Genomic DNA, 17,911 nt, shown 5'->3' with positions numbered 1-17,911 from the left:
TGCTTACTGAACAGACCTTAGCAAGAAAGGGAGAGTGCAAGTAATAGCAAAAGACTAATTGCCTTACTTAAAAAGTATATGACTTAGAAATAGCCAGCATGAATGACACACAGGGAACAGCTACACAGAGAAAAAAATGTATGTTCTCTTCAGGCAGCACTAAAAGACATAGAGATAGTAAGGTCACTCAAGTCACAGGCACAAAGAAGCATCCAGCAACCTGCCTAGTCAGTTCAAGCAAGTCAGGCTTCTCACATGACAAAAAGACAGAAAGCACAGTGTGTCAAAAATAAATTAGGAAGCAGTGTCAAGGGACTAAGGAAACAAATACCAATGAAGAGTAAGTGAAGAGCATTGTGAAAAACTATGAATTATGTATATATATATGTATATATGATTATAGTCAAAGAAGATTAATTAACCAGAAAGTACAGTTTATGTATATTGGCAAAAAGACTAGATTATAAACTTTATCTGCCATTTTTTATGTCAGATTCATTTTATTAGTCTTCACTCTGTGCAAGCACAGGCTTCATAGAGAACCACACCTATATATGTCAGCTCTGCCAGATAAATAAATAAATAAATAAATAAATAAATGAAGTTTTATCTAGCTCATATTTATAAATGTAAATCTATAAATGTCTGTCTAGTGTATATTAGTGTATTTAACTAAAGTAAAGGGGAATAAAGCACAAAACGCACTAACAATCAGTTGCTATTTGCATAGCTGTAAGAGAAAAGCTCTAAAGATTTAATGCTATATAGAACTGAGAAAACAGAAAAGTCTCTGGATCCTGTCTCTTTTTCTCTATAAAAAAATAAAATTTTAGAAAGCTTCTATATCCAAACAAGCATACTGACACCATCCTCTCTTTATGCCCTTTCTATCTCCTTACCCCTCTATTTCCCCACACTAGTTCCTACATAAATCCGCTATATTCCTCCATTTTACTCTCTTTGGTCCATTTCCTAAACATCCAATGTCCCATAATAAATCCTGGGCACTCAGCAAATGCCCTTCCCTGGCATCCAATAACATGACACGAGTGGTGTTCCCAAGGGCTTGGCATTGGGGCCCATTCTCTTTAATATTGTCATTGGTAGTTTGGATGAGGAAATTGAGCACGTCCTCAGTAAGTCTGCAGACAACACCAAGCTGGAGGGAAGTGTCGATCTGCCAGAGGGTAGGAAGGCCCTACAGAGGGATCTGGACAGGATGGGTTGATGGACAGAAGACAATGGGATGAGGTTCAACATGGCTAAATGCTGTGTCCTACACTTTAGCCACAACAACTCTATGCAACACCATAGGCCTGGGGCAGAGTGGCTGGGAAGCTGTGCAGAGGAAAAGAATCTGGGGATGTTGATTGATGCTTGCCTGAGCATGAACCGATAGTATGCCCAGGTGGCCAAGAAGGCCAAAGGCATCCTGGCTCGGATAAGGAATAGTGTAACCAGCATGACCAGCAAGATGATCATTCCCCTGTACTATGCTTTGGTGAGTCTGCACCTCAAGTACAGTGTTTGTTTTTGGGCCCCTCAGTAGAAGAAGGACATCAAGGCCCTGGAGGCCTATGAAGCTAGTGAAGGGTTTTTATCAGGAGTGGGTGTTTAGTCTGGGGAAGAGGACAGTCAGGGGAGGCCTTATTGCTCTCTACAACTACCTGAAAAGAGGTTGTGGAGAGCTGGGGGTCAGCCTCTTCTCACAGATAACTAACAATAGGACAAAAGGGAATGGCCTCGAGCTTCACCGGAGGGGTTCAGGTTCTAATTAGGAGACATTTTTCTCAGCCAGAGTCAGGCATTGGAACGTGTTGCCCAGGGTGTCACCTCCCCTGGGGATGTTTAAGGAAGGTTGGACATAGTACTTAGGGGCATGGTTTAGTGGGTGGTACTGATGGTAGGGGGATGGTTGGACCAGATGATCTTTGAGGTCTTTTCCAACCTTAATTATTCTATGATTCCATCTATGTATGACGCAACCCCCTGGGAAGCAATTTCCCCCACCCTCTACCATCCTTACTATGAAAGTCAGTCCAGAGACATGCTCCTCATGACTCAGTACTCATGGTGATATTTTTCACACCTGGATACTGTGACAACCCTGGGAGGGCACCTGAAATAATGTCCTTTCCTGCCTGCCACTGTACTCCCCTGCCTCTTTGAGCTTGTGTGACATCTGATGTTTCTTCAGTGAGCCTAGAAGAAGCCACAAAAACAAACACAGACACACACACAGACTCACTCACTCACTCACTCTCTCCCCCACATTGCTGCTATTCTCCTTGGAGGGTGTACAGATGAGCTTTTATCATAAAATATAATAAAAATAATGATGTTAAAGAAAGCAATCAACTTTAAAATTACTATCCAATTCAAGTAAAATCATTATTCTGCAGGGTTATATTGGAAAATTACAGTTTTCTAAGTCATCATAGAATTGCATCTTTTTAACTTGAACCCCCAAGTTACAATGTTAGAAAGATAAACAGTAAAATATAGGAATAAAAGATAAAGTTGTACCTACAGACAAAATCATTATTTACCTTTGGTCAAATTCACACCATTTTCACTGAGATGAAAACCTGTTTATTAAGGGTTCAGTTTTTCTTCCACTGAAATCAATGGCAAATACTCCATTAATTTCTGTGGACACACATTGAGACCACCATAAATGATCTTCTACTGTTCACATTTATTTATTTATTTTCCAACAGGGGTTAACACTTGCCAGTATGTTAAATCTGAGTGCAAGTTTTGTTTGTTTATTTTATTCCGAGTTAAGAAAGATGTAAGGTATGCTATTTTCCTATGAGGATCAGTGTTGCTCTCCTATGATAAAAATGAAACTCAGAGGACAGTTATAAGAGTTTAGATATTAGCTAGATTTGTCTAAAATATAAATGATCATATAATGTTATTACAGATTTGCGATATCTTAGAAGCAATAGCTTAAAATTTAAATATCAGGCATGGCAGAATGCAGTTGTACAGGGTGAGATGAGCAAGATATTCAGAGGGGATCACCAGACGACAGAGGAAGAGCAAGCAAAATATGAAAAATCTCCCCTGTGAGGAAAAGCTGAAAGATCTGGGTCTGTTCAGCCTTGAGAAGAGAAGACTGAGGGGGGATCTCATCAATGTTTATAAATATCTTAAATGTGGGAGACACAGACAACGTCTTTTTATTTATTTATTTATTTATTTATAAATATATATATATTATAAAATATATAAATATATAAAATATAAATATATAAATATAAATATATTTATTTATTTATTTATTTATTTATTTATTTATTTATTTATTGCCAACCTCTTTTCAGTGGTTTGTGAGGACAGGACAAGGAGCAATGGCCACAAAATGGATCACAGGAAGTTCCCCCACCAACATGCAAAAGAACTTCTTCACAGAGATGGTGATGGAGCACTGGAACAAGCTGCCCAGGGAGGTTGTGGATTCTCTTCTGGACACCTACCTGTGCAACCTGATCTAGGGAACCTGCTCTGGCAGGGGAGTTGGACCTGCCAATCTTTTGATGTCCCTTCCAACACCTACAATTCTGTGATTGTGTGGTTCTGTGAAAAGACACATAGAGAAGGTCTGTTGAAGAGTCTTAATGAACTGAATAATCTTGCATAATGTGAAAAACTAGAATAATTATTTTTAAATATCTACACTTTCTTTTACTTGTTAAATTAAGAGTCCTCTCTTCTTTAACTATGATTTTATCCATGAAAGATGAAAATCATACTTCCCCTTCCTCCCCCCACCCCCCACCCCCACCCCCCCGCTTTGGAAAATATACCTTCTTTTACTATACTTGATAAAGCCTAAATTCTTGTTTGTTTTTGTGATATTATCTGGTTGATCAAATATTTGATCTGCAGTCAAAATTCTGTGGGAAAAAAATGGATGCCAATTTTGGTATTCTATTTAATACATATCTTTCAGTAAAGATTATTATGATAATATCTCATCAATGTTGTTTGAAGTGCTGAGATTATAACTGAAAAAGATCAGTAGTGAAGTCTCATTCATCCAAAGTTATGTTTAACTGCAGTTCTTGCATGGAAATAATTCAGTGTAGTAAAAATTAATCAGAAAAAGTTTGATGTAGATTTAAATGACAGTTACACACACAGACACCGCCCTTTGTGTTCAAGAGGAAGACTAATATTAAATGACATTTTTCTGGTAGCTAGATTTTTAAAGATTGATATTTTTTACTGTTCCTGATCATGTATATTAAAAAAGTGGTGAGAATATAACATCACTGCAGTTTGGGCATAAAGTATTGAAATAGAATGTGAAAGAGGAGAGAGTTGTTTCAATTTTCTTCTTTTTTTTTTTCTTTTTTCTTTTTTTTTCCTTTTTATTTATTTATTTATTTATCTCTTTATTTACTGTGGGGGAATAGCAATCTTTCTTTTGTCTGGAAGTCTCCAGGTCTTGTCTCATTTCATTCTTGAATTTGTTGAGAACTGTCTTGAAAGATAGTAAGCTATATCTGTCTAATATTTGGTGTGGCTGCCAAATAAGGTACTGTGAAAATAATGAGTAATATGTATATATATATGTATGTATAAAATAGGTATATATATATATATATACGTATATATGTATAAATCACAAAATCCCTGTTCATGATTCTGATAGGATCAGTTATAAAATACCATAAAATAAAATGTGAAGTAAGGTATTTTTGTATACATGCACTTAAAGTGTAATGGAAAAGAAAACACAAATCAAAATACCTCCAAAGAACAGCCATGACACACTTTAAAAACAAAACAAAACAGCAACAATAAAAAAAAAAAAAAAAAAAGGTAAGAAAGCAGAAGCTTTTGGAAAGATGCAAGGGATCTCACTGGAGCTTGTGAAAACATGCGGTAGTAGCATAAAGTCTTGAGATTGTTTTCTGTAAATATTTTATGTACTAAACAGTTCCAGTTCTGGATTATGCTCCTATCACTATTAGCTAAGCTTCATAATGTGGTAAATAGCTATTTATTCTAGCTGAGAAAACAGTCTAGTTTTTGCCTTTCAGTATACATGTATATGGTTCTCTGCCTACGTGGTGACTTGCCAGGAAATGTCTGTCCCTCCCAGAATTTTAGGACAAAGTTCCATTGACATTAAAGTGATTATCCTGTCCTTCCCAGTATTTTTTTTTCCTTCCTCAGCTAATCAATAACTTTGATCAAAAAGCAAAGTAACCCCAAAATAAATCTTCAGACTGGGAGACATGCAGAAGAGCCAAACAGAGAATGGACAAACCCTCAAATGCTAATGGAGTTAAGAATTGAATTCTATGTCAAAATCAGTATCTTGATTGTAATTTCCAGTTGTAATAGATATATTTCTTTCACTTTTAGTCTTTAATGTATGTAATGTCTGTGATTCTAGTGGGGATGGGTAATTTTAAACTTGTTTAATTTCTCAAGATTAATTTAAGTGATTCATAAAGTCTGTGAAATTAGCTTATTTTAAGGAAGTCCAAGTATGTGGTCTATCTGTTTTGTCAGGAGACAAATGCATATGAACCTTGTTTCTACAGATGTAAATTATAAAATACAAGAAGTGCAACTATACTTCAGCTTCTGGAAACTGTCCAGGGGGTTTTGGTGTTCAGACTGTGTTAAAAAACTCTCTAAAAGGCTTTTGAGAATGTATCCCAAACAGAGCTGGAGAAGAATGAATTTATAATATTTTATACTTCTGTTTATTTAATTAAATAACACATTTATTTAACATCAACTTCTTTAGTGGAACACTGTCTGGGTAAAAGTCATATAGGGCCAATTCCATCATATATTGCTTTAAACATGAGTAACTTCATTCCAGTTAATGGACCTTAGTAAAACATTAGTAATGTTTTTTTATATGTACAAATCTTTCCAGAATTGGTGTCGTTAAGTACACGCTTTTTGACACAGATATAGGTTATTTGTGTTTTAAGGATTCTGAGGTAATGATTAAATAATAAGCAGTAATAAAAATAATTAACATTTATAAAAAAAAAATTAAAAAAATAAAAATTTAAAATTAGAAGAACAAACGAACAAACAAACAAACAACAACAACAAAAATAAAGTCCAGAGTTACTAGATGCTTAGGAAATGGAAAACAAATACCCTTTCTACTTAAGTTAAGGTTAAAATTATATGGGTTTAAAACGAAAAAGTTTCAAAATATTACTTGCATTAAAAAAATTAAAAATAGGACAAAAAGCTAAAATATATATATCTGCACACAAAACACACATACACACCTTCCTCTGGGAATTCAAGTTAATTCAAAAGAATATGAGGACATCTCCTGTTCTGCTCTTCCCAAAACATCTGCAAATTGGGAGTATACACACAGAAATTCTGAGATGAATAAAAGAAAAATAAAATATGACTTGTCAAATGATGAAGAAAGTATTTTTTGATCTAACACAAAATTAAGTGAGGAAAATACTTCCTCCCTCCCTCCCTCCCTCCCTCCCTCCCTCCCTCCCTCGCTTCCTTCCTTCCTTCCTTCCTTCCTTCCTTCCTTCCTTCCTTCCTTCCTTCCTTCCTTCCTTCATCGATGATCTGGACAAGGGCATTGAGTGCACCCTCAGTAAGTTTGCAGATTACACCAAGCTAGGTGTGTGTGTTGATCTGCTTGAGGGTAGGAAGGCTCTGCAGGAGGATCTGGATAGGCTGCACCAATGGGCTGAGGTCAACTGCATGAAGTTTAACAAGGCCAAGTGCCAGGTCCTCCACCTGGGGCGCAATAACCTCAAGCAGAGCTACAGGCTGGGAGAGGAATGGTTGGAGAGCTGCCAGGCAGAGAAGGACCTGGGAGTGATGGTGGATAGTCGGCTGAATATGAGCCAGCAGTGTGCTCAGGTGGCCAAGAAGGCCAACGGCATCCTGGCTTGTATCAGGAACAGTGTGACCAGCAGGGCTAGGGAGGTGATCGTCCCCCTGTACTCGGCTCTGGTGAGGCCGCACCTCGAGTACTGTTTTCAGTTTTGGGCCCCTCGCTACAAGAAGGACATTGAGGTGCTTGAGCAGGTGCAGAGAAGGGCGACAAAGCTGGTGAGGGGCCTGGAGAACAAGTCCTCCGAGGAGCGGCTGAGGGAGCTGGGCTTGTTCAGCCTGGAGAAAAGGAGGTTCAGGGATGACCTTATTGCTCTTTACAGATACCTTAAAGGAGGCTGTAGCGAGGTGGGGGTTGGTCTGTTCTCCCATGTGCCTGGTGACAGGACGAGGAGGAATGGGCTTAAGTTGCACCAGGGGAGTTTTAGGTTAGATGTTAGGAAGAACTTCTTTACTGAAAGGGTTGTGAGGCATTGGAACAGGCTGCCCAGGGAAGTGGTGGAGTCACCATTCCTGGAAGTCTTCAAAAGACGTTTAGATGTAGAGCTTAGGGATATGGTTTATTGGGGACTGTTAGCATTAGGTCAGAGGTTGGACTCGATGATCTTGAGGTCTCTTCCAACCTAGAAATTCTGTGATTCTGTGTGATTTATATTTTTCTTCCTGGCATCTGTAGATTCTTGATTGCCCACCAGTCAGTGTGACCAGCAAGTTTTGTTTGTTTTCTCCATGCTTTTTTTGATTGGTCTGTTTTTTCTGTGTATTTTGTTTATGGTTTCCCCTTAGTTTCCCCATTGCTATGGTCCTAGGTCAGGACATTCACATGCATTTGCCCTTGTCAATGAGTATGACTGATCAGTTTTGATCACTATTTCCCTTATCATTTTCAGTTTGTCTGCTTGTGTGTTTTGTTTATGGTTTCCTCTTTTTCTTATTATCACTTTTTGCATTGAAAATATCCTAGACATTGACCATTAAAGGAGCAGCCTCTCTCCTTTCACATACCCTAGTAGGTGTTAATTACTTATTTACACTATTTGAAGAGGATTTTTTTTTAATGTTTCTATCAACAAAAAGTAAAACTTCAAGAAGATAAACAAGAAAATAATTGTAAAACATATATTAACATACACAAAGTAAGACAAAATAAAATATCACTATGACAAAAGATTTCTGCATATTCTGCTTTCTTTCAGTAACAATCTTCATTTAGCTATTTATATACTTGTCTACAGTATATAAAAATGATTACAACTGTGACACCAAAAGTTTTAAGATACCACAGGTATCACTACTGTAGAATTAGATATGATGATTATTATTGCAAAAAAAAAAAAAAAAAAAAAAAAAAAGCAAAATGACAGTACTAATATGGAATGGAAACAAAAGATAAAGGACACAAAACAAAAAATAGACAGAATCATAAATCTCCAAATGTCTGGAGATCTGGATAAGTCTATGGAGCTGCTTTTTTTTTTTTTTTTTTTTTTCTTTCTTTCATTTTTTTTTTTTTCAGTTAAAAAGAAATAAAGTGAAAATTTCTAAATTCCTTAGAATTTTCAGAACTTTCAGTAAAATTACTGAATCTTATCCCAGACAGAAATCCATGTTTTGCTTACAGTAAGCACAGGTTTTTTTTTATTTGTTTTTGTCAGTTTTTTATACACTCAGTCTTTGCATAAGAACTGCTCTGGTGACAATGATTTCCTTAACAACAACCCAGTAGACTACCACTATTCCGTATGTTTACAGACCTTCTGGCATTTGAAGCAACTCATGAATATAGATATTCTGTCCTGAAAAATGGTTCACCAGATGTCCTCCTACTGTTTTTGCATAAATCACAAAGCTGCAAATACATAATTATACTTACACAGAAGATTAAAAGGTTAGGTGCTTGAAATGAGCAATTTAGATTTAGAAAATAATCACCTCAGCCATGCTTTCACTATCGTTCATCCTGACAACTGGAGTTTCCTACCACATACATTCCATGTATTCATTTCATAACTAGTTTGCTAAAATAATCTTCATAGCCCCACTAATTCTTCTTACATCTAAATATTTTTTCTTGAAGTTCTCAGTCATTTCTTAAGCTGTATGGCCAGGCCTTTAGCTGATACAGGCTAACATTTTTCCATCAAATTCAATAGAGCATATGTGCAAAGAATCTTGTTGTCAGACATGTTCTCTCTGTTTTCATCTATCTCTACAGATCCTCTTCTGACCACATGTTCTGGTTCCTAACAATTCTAACACTTCATGTCAACCACTCCTGTTGAAATAAGCCATCCCAGAAGCCTAGTACAGTTTGTATGAATATTTTTCTTTTAAATTCCCATTTTTACTATGCAATTTATATTTTTACATGTTTTATCATCTGAATTAAAACTAAAATGTGTATTTTAACTCTTGAAGGTATCCAGAGGGAAAAAGTAAAGACAACAGAAACAAGTGTGTGAGTGTGTGTGGGGGACAGGGAGTATGGAAGGAGAGGATACAAATAAAGAGTGGAGGGAAGGATTTACTTGATTTCAGTAAAGCATTTGACACCATCTCCTACAGCATCCTTGCAACTAAACTGAGGAAGTGTAATCTGGATGATCGGGTAGATAGGTGGACTGTGAACTGGTTGAAGGGAAGAAGTGAGAGGGTTGTAGTCAATGAGACGGAGTCTAGTTAGAGGCCTATATCTAGTGGAGTCCCTCAAGGGTTGGGGTACTGAAACCAATATTATTCAATATATTCATCAGTGACTTGGGTGAGGGAATAGAGTGAACTGTCATCAAGATTGGTGATAACACTAAGCTGGGAGGAGTGGCTGATACTCCGGAAGGCTGTGCTGCTATCCAGGCTGCCTAGGGCGGGTATGCTGGAACAGGCTGCCTAGGGCAGGTGTGGAGTCTCCTTCCCTGAAGACATTCAAAACAAGCCTGGATGCATTCCTCTGTGACCTGATGTAGGTGTTGCTGCTCTGGCAGGGGGATTGGACTAGATGATCTTTTAAGGTCCCTTCCAATCCCTAACATTGTTTGATTCTGTGTTTCTGTGATCATTATTTAATAATATTAAAAACAACAGTTATTATACTGAAAAACAAACAAACAACAGTAAAATTGTAACTTCTTCTTTTACTACATTTTCTCTCAGCTCTTTTGTAAAATTGTAGTTCACTCCAAGAATAAATTCTGTCATTCAAAATACTGCCATCTTTAAAAGGACCTGGCCACGTGTGAGAAAAAAATCTACAGGAAAATCAAAACAACAAAAAACATTTCCATTGCAAACACAATTTCACAGGGAAAAAATTCTTAACAGAGATGAAATATAATTATATACCAATATTACAAAAACAAAATGCAATAACACTTGTAGTAGTCTGCACATTTTACTTTTCTTCTTTAAGGCCATCCGTTCCCTGTGTCTCCATTTCATTCTGAAACTAAAGAGGAAAGCAAAGGTCTTCTTAACTCATGAAAATAAAATACATTTTAAGCTGTAAGTGATATAAATTGTTTCCTCCTTGGAACCATTCATTATTGTTCCTTTTAAAACATCGTGAAGAAAGTACCATTTTCTGCTGAAAATAGTAGGTGAAATACAGAAGCACATTGTACATGCCACATCACTCTGTTGAATAACTTGTGAATTATATGAAATGTATCTTTCCTTTTTCTTTCTTCCACTCTGTTGCAATTTGTTAGATTTTTAAAAAATAATCTAATTAATTAAAAAATTTCTTTTTATTTTTTATTATAATTTCATTATTATTTCTTCTATTAGTAAAGCCTTTCAGTTGATGCATACCATTTCTGTTCATCAGCACATATATTCACACGCAAACTATGAATTATAATCCTGAGACTTGGGAAAAAAATCAGGATATAAAAGCATCCTGATTTCAGTTACGATAGAGTGAATTTTCCTCCTGGTAGGTGATATGGTGCTGTGTTTTGGATTTAGGATAAGAATGGTACTGATAACACTGATGTTTTAGCTGTTGCAGAGCATTGCTTACAAGTCAAGGTCTTTTCCGTTTTTCATACTACCCTGACAGTAAGGAGGCTGTGGTAGTACAAGAAGCTGAGAGATGACAGAATCAGGGCAGCTGACCCAAACTGGCCAAAGGGATATTCCATACTTCATAGTGTCATGCTGAACCATAGTGTCAAGCAGGGGGGAAGCTGGCCAGGGTGGGGGGAACCATTGCTCAGGTATGGGCTGGGCATTCCTTAGCAGGTGATAAGTAACTGCATTGTGCATCACTTTCTTTGTACATTATGTTATCATCACCATCATCATCATCATTTACTTTTCTTTTCAGTCCTGTTAAACTGTCCTTATCTCAACCCATAAGTTTTTTTTTTGTTTTGTTTTGTTTTTCTGATTCTCCCCCTCCATTCCACTGGGAGGGAAGGGAAACACTGAGAGGGAAGTGAACAGCTACCTGCAAGGTTAGACCTCAACAAAGAGTGAAGAAAATAAGAATAAGACAATACCTTTCTATCTGTAGGTTATTATGCGTATTTTGCAGCTGAATCAATGTCCTCATTACAGACAGTATACCTCTTTAATTATGTGAGTTAGTTCTCACTACTAACTGTAGTTAGGTCAGACTACCCACATATAATTTTTATTTTATAACTAGCAGCCTTATCTTCGCATATAATCTAATGTCTCAAATGTAGTGAGACAGGTCAAAGATTAAGTGCAACTTCCTCACAGTTTCCCTTGTTTGTTCTTTATCGTGTTTGTGAAAGAGCTGCTTCACTTAAGACCAATTAAGGGGATAATGTCTTTTCTACACACATAAGAAAGCTTTCTATTTTGTACAGTATCGATTAATCAGCATGTAAAATTACTTTTTTTTTTTTTTTTTTTTTTTTTTTTTTTTTTTTTTTTTGTAAAAGACCAGTTTATTAGAAATCAGAGTTCTGTATTTCAACAAAAATTTCTGTTTGTCTATTAGGAAAGAGTAATCCCAGCAACACAGTGACACTTCAGACCTAATATTTAAGTGTTATGTATACATTGCTATACATGTAAAATTACTACATGAATGTGCAGCAAATCCATTTACTGCTTTATAGCTATTGTACAGTTGAAAATTAACAATTGTACATGAGTGTAAAAAGTTAATTTCTTTACAGCATATGACCCATGTCATATATGGTCAGTGGTTACAGTAGCTTTTGCAACTACAGTAGTTAGAAGGTTCAATATCTGGAAATATTGGACAACCATAATAAATAAATAAATAAATAAGTAAAATTTGGATGAAAGTTCTAGGAGAAAGTACAAATAAGAAAGCCAGAAGGAGGAAAGTGAAAAGTCTGCAAAATAAGAAGACAGAAGAAAAAGTCCTTATTCGGTTATCAAAACTTTTTGATAACTGTTTGTTAGACTGTTTGTCAACTGTTTATGTGCTAACAAATGTATGCCTGCTTATTTCTCTATCTATAAACAATAGCTTTAGAAATCGTATTTGCATTTCATACAGTACATTATAAATAGAATAAAACATAAGATATCCTTCAGAAACTGAAGTGGAACAAAATGAAATATTTAGTTGTCATTCTGTTTCTTGAAGGACTCTTGTTCTTGTCATCCCACTCATTATACATATGGCAGATCGTAGAATCATAGAATTGTCGAATGGTTTGGATTGGAAGGGATCTTAAAGATCACGCTTCGTTGGGTTAGAAACTGGCTGGATAGCCGGGCCCAAAGAGTCGTGGTGAATGGAGCCAAGTCCAGTTGGAGGCCAGTCACTAGTGGCGTCCCCCAGGGCTCGGTGCTGGGGCCGGTCCTCTTTAATATCTTCATCGATGATCTGGACGAGGGCATCGAGTGCACCCTCAGTAAGTTCGCAGATGACACCAAGTTAGGTGCGTGTGTCGATCTGCTTGAGGGTAGGAAAGCTCTGCAGGAGGATCTGGATAGGCTGCACCAATGGGCTGACGTCAACTGCATGAAGTTCAACAAGGCCAAGTGCCGGGTCCTGCAGCTGGGGCGCAATAACCCCAAGCAGAGCTACAGGCTGGGAGAGGAATGGTTGGAGAGCTGCCAGGCAGAGAAGGACCTGGGAGTGATGGTGGATAGTCGGCTGAATATGAGCCAGCAGTGTGCTCAGGTGGCCAAGAAGGCCAACGGCATCCTGGCTTGTATCAGAAACAGTGTGACCAGCAGGGCTAGGGAGGTGATCGTCCCCCTGTACTCAGCTCTGGTGAGGCCGCACCTCGAGTACTGTGTTCAGTTTTGGGCTCCTCACTACAAGAAGGACATCGAGGTGCTTGAGCGAGTCCAGAGAAGGGCAATGAAGCTGGTGAGGGGCCTGGAGAACAAGTCCTCCGAGGAGCGGCTGAGGGAGCTGGGCTTGTTCAGCCTGGAGAAGAGGAGGCTCAGGGGTGACCTTATCGCTCTCTATGGGTACCTCAAGGGAGGCTGTAGCGAGGTGGGGGTTGGCCTGTTCTCCCACGTGCCTGGTGACAGGACGAGGGGGAATGGGCTTAAGTTGAGCCAGGGGAGTTTTAGGTTAGATGTTAGGAAGAACTTCTTTACTGAAAGGGTTGTGAGGCACTGGAACAGGCTGCCCAGGGAAGTGGTGGAGTCACCATCCCTGGAAGTCTTCAAAAGACATTTAGATGTAGAGCTTAGGGAAATGGTTTAGTGGGGACTGTTAGTGTCAGGTCAGAGGTTGGACTCGATGACCTTGAGGTCTCTTCCAACCTAGAAAATTCTGTGATTCTGTGATTCTGTGATCATCTAGTTCCAACCACCCTGCCATTGTCAGATCAAGTTGTCCACGGCCCCATCCAACCTGTCCTTGAACACCCCCAGAGTATTAAAGATAACCACAACTTTTCTGGGCAACCTTTACAGTGTCTCACCATCTTCTGAGAGAAGAATTTCCTCCTAACATCTAAACAAATTCTCCTTTCTTTCAGTTTAAAACTGTTCCCCCTTACCTTATCACTATCTGCCTAAGTAAAAATTTGGTCTCCATCTTTTTTTTACACCCCGCTTAAGTATTGAAAAGCTGCAATAAGGTCTCCCTGGAGCCTTTTCTTCTTCAGGCCAAACAGGCCAGCTCTCTCAACCTGTCCTCATAAGAGGTGTTTCAGCTGAATGCAGTACTCTGGGTGTGATCTTAAGCTGAAGCTTATTTCAAAAAAGGTCATTTTTTTTAACAAGACAGTACTGTGTCCTGAACTAGAAACACATATTCCCTTTTTTCAGATACTCAGGATACTTTTTATAACCAATGTATGTTAGTGCCAAAGTTATTTTAACAGTTAATTTAAGAGGGTAATATATTGATAATGAGCACATGGTTAGGAGGCAGAGGATTTGGTTTTTGTTTCTTTGTAAGTGACTTCACGATCTTTAAGTTTTTAAGTTTGAGAAGAAGGCAATGGGGGTGGGTTTTTATTTATTTATTTATTGTTTGTTTATTTTTAAGTTTTTGGTAGATATTTGAAACAGGAAAAACAAAGTTATTTTCCTGGTTCTATGCTTCCTTATCTGTTCCTAGGTTATGTACTGTGAATTTTTAAAACAGGAATTTACTACAAGGCATGGAAAATGTAAGGTGGAATTCTAGTAAAAATAGGGTTTTTTGTTGTTTTTGTTTTGTTGTTTTCTTTTTTTGTTTGTTTTCAGAATGACTTTAAAAATCTATGGAATACAATAGAGAAGTATATTAATTCCTCAAAAAGGTTAAAAGGTTATATCTGCCCAAATCTGCAGTAGTGATTACACAGGAGTTTTCCATTAAAAAATACTGCTTAAATGAGGTAACCCTTTCTTCAGAGATATCCCACAGCATAGTCACATTAGCTGTATACTGAACTGAAGATTTTAATGTTTTCTGGTATAATATGAATTTATTTTGGCCCACTTAAATAAAGGCAGTGGTATTCTAAAGTTTTCCAGATTGAACTTTAGCTCATTTGAGTACTTCAAGGATGTCACACTAGCTGTTTTCAAATCATGTCCCTCCTTATTAGGAAAAAAATGAATCACTGAATATGGCATATAATTGACATGTGAAAATATGTGAATTTTTAAAGATTATAACAAAGCACGAAGAAATTATGTTCATCTTAGTCTAAATCAAGGAATGATAATGTGGCAAGTTTCTTTTATTTTACAGGGAGGCAGTTACAAGGTGATTTATTTTGAAGACAAAGATGTATGAAGATGATTAAATATATTCAAAAATCACACTTCAACTTTAAAATATGACTTTGAAAAATAACATATATTATGAAGAACAACAGAGTTGTTCAGCCATATTTCAGTGTAAATTTCTGGTTCCACTTTTGTAGGTTGAAGCTCTTCAAAACAACGATAACAAATTAATGTAAATTCATTTGCATTCCCTAGCTATTCCCAAACAGAAGAGCATGTAGATATCTTTAAGATGCAAGAGTTTGGAATAGGAAGTGGAAAAAACAGAATCACTGCCTGCCCACCCTAATTCCTTCTGATACTCAATACAGAAGAAAGATGTTCAGAGACATCAGAAAAGAGAGGTTCTATTTTAAGATTTGCCCTTTTTCATATTAAATTAAATGCATGGTTTGCAAAAGACAGTCCAACTTGTATACTAGGAAAATAATACGACCAACCAATGCTTTTCATGCAATTCACCTCCATGTTTTTCATGATCACTTAATTTCTATCCAACTAAATTTAGCAAATATAATGAATCACTTCAGATGGCTTTCAAATCTTGAGCACAATTTGGTGCATAGCTGAGTAATTATAGTGAAAGTAATTTCTTTAAATTTATTCTGTAAGTACTATTTCATGGACCTGTCTAAATTATTGAAAAAGACACCACAGGAGAGACAGGAAAAAAAATAATTATATATATGTGTGTGTGCATATATATATATATATATAAATATATAAAATAAATAAATAACATAATGTATTACATATATATTCGTATATAGTATATATAATATATTATATATTATATGTAATTATATATTTTATATATTTTTATATTGTATTTTATATATAATTATGTATATAATATGTATATATATAAATTGGGAAGAAAATTTAAAAACAACAAAAAAAAAGCTTCCTGCTTTTGCCTAGGACAAGGTTGGTTTTCTTCATGGAGGCTCTTGTGGTGATGTGTTTTGGATCTGTAATGAAGAATAGTGTTATTGGTCTACTGAGATTTCGGTTGTTGCTGAGCAGTGCTTGCACAGAGTCAGGGTTTATCTGTTTCTATTCTGATTCTCTTCCCCACTGCGAATAAATGTGGAGCGAATAAATGGCTGTGTGGTGCTTAGCTGCTTACCAGAGATAAGACAGTAACAGATACAACAGATAGTAAAATGTACTCCATTTTCTTTTATCTCGAAACATTTAAGCACTGTCCTCTCTCTGTCCAGTATAAAGGCCTTACTGCTACTCTAAGAATCCTTAAATACCGTAAGGATTATATTTTATCACAGTACAATCCCCCCTTCATTGTAAAATTATTTCTTTCCTTCAAAGCATTATTCTACAGTTTTCTAGTCCTCTTAATTTAATGCTCATATTTAATACATTGTATTTCATGAGGCTTCCAATTTTTGTTAGGGCATGCCCCCTAACTTTCAAAAGCCATTCTTTCCTCCTGGCAGATCCTTCTTAAGTTTGTCTTTGTGACTCCTAAGCTTTTGTTATTGCTTTGTTTGTTTGTTTCTTTCTTTCTTTCCTTTTAGAGTTTTGATATTCACTTTAAATGGACTTCTATAAAAACACGTGTTTATAAGTCTCCAGCAGTCTCCAAGCCTATTTTTGCACTGCTCCTTTCAGAATTTATGTTTTTTGTTTGCTTGTTTATTGCTGTGGTTGTTGCTTTTACTTATTGTTCTCATTTTTCCAAGTAAGTCATGTTTATGTAGGTCTATCTTGAAACTCAATGTCTATGTGATCTATTTGTTTGGCCTATTCTCACTACTTCAGTCTAATATTTAACTATACTGAGCAGTGTTCCCACTAATCTCTCAGATAGAATCTGAGCATCTAACCAAAAGAGAATAACAGAATAGTCCCTTTTACTGTAGTCTGTCATTGAATCCAAAATATTATTTCTACATCTCATCCTGTTGTGTCACTGAAACTGCCTTGAAATGGATAGCTGAAATCTCTCACTCTTATACACCCTAATTCACATTTTCAACTAGCCAGGCAACACTGTATCATACTAATTATTCTCCTTCCACCAGGACTGTGATACTATTAAATCAGAGTAGTTGTTTGATGTCAAGCATTCTAGTGTTCCACTTTAAGATCCTCCATATCACTCAGCAATGGTAAGTTTGCATTTCACCTAACCACTTAACATTGCATGTTCCATTCAACTGGCATTAAGGTATCTAATTTTTCTGCCTTATTTATTGTAATTATTAATTTATTTCCCTCTTATACTTTTCAGAAACACATTAAATGTTAGGTTTAGTTATGTCAGCTCAAACCAGACACTCTTCTGTGTCTGTCAGTTTTCTTCCACCAGCACTTGCCTGTGACCTTTTTATTATTGATTTGTATCAGTCTGTATCAGATAAAAATGTAAAATTAAAGTGTAAACTTTCCTTCCAGATCAAGTCTTTTTTTTCCAGAGGATTCATAAGTATAAAACATGCCTGAAATGCTCCTTTCTATGTAATTATCTCCTCCAAATGTGAAACTCCAGATCTCTCGCTACATCCTAGACTTCTCATGTGCAAATGTTAGTATTTCAAATGATGCAGTTTCTTAGCTTCAGCCTCCACCTATCATCCTAAGGTAAGCCTCTGGAATGTCCTTTCTACTCTTCTCTACACCCTTGGTGCTGTATGTACCCATGACTATTAGCTTTTCCCCACATCAGAAGTGCCCTATTTCATAAGGTCCTCAACCTTCAGATTCAACTTGCAAGCTACCTACCATTTAGTCTTCAGCCCTCAGTCCTCATACTCAGTCTATGTACTTGAGTAGAAACTCCCCAGCTAGTAACATCTACAATTAAGATTGACTGTTCCCATGTTATTGGGAAGCT

The 17,911-nt window shown here is 36.7% G+C and overlaps 1 protein-coding gene across 1 annotated transcript in view; it reads left to right on the top strand.

Annotated features, from left to right (window-relative positions):
• Nucleotides 1-17,173, top strand: part of CNTNAP4 (contactin associated protein family member 4) — a 409,919-nt gene extending 392,746 nt beyond the window's left edge. Inside the window, exon 25 of the mRNA XM_084503723.1 lies at nucleotides 17,100-17,173. Coding sequence (XP_084359849.1) covers nucleotides 17,100-17,126 — 27 coding nt within the window. The 3' untranslated portion in view covers nucleotides 17,127-17,173. The remainder of the gene's footprint in view (nucleotides 1-17,099) is intronic.
• The last annotated feature ends 738 nt before the right edge of the window (nucleotides 17,174-17,911 follow it).

The sequence above is a fragment of the Aythya ferina genome (genome assembly GCF_964211825.1).
Source record: "Aythya ferina genome assembly, chromosome: Z".
In the NCBI taxonomy this organism is placed as follows: Eukaryota; Metazoa; Chordata; class Aves; order Anseriformes; family Anatidae; genus Aythya; species Aythya ferina.
This window is presented reverse-complemented; position numbering and strand designations above follow the sequence as displayed.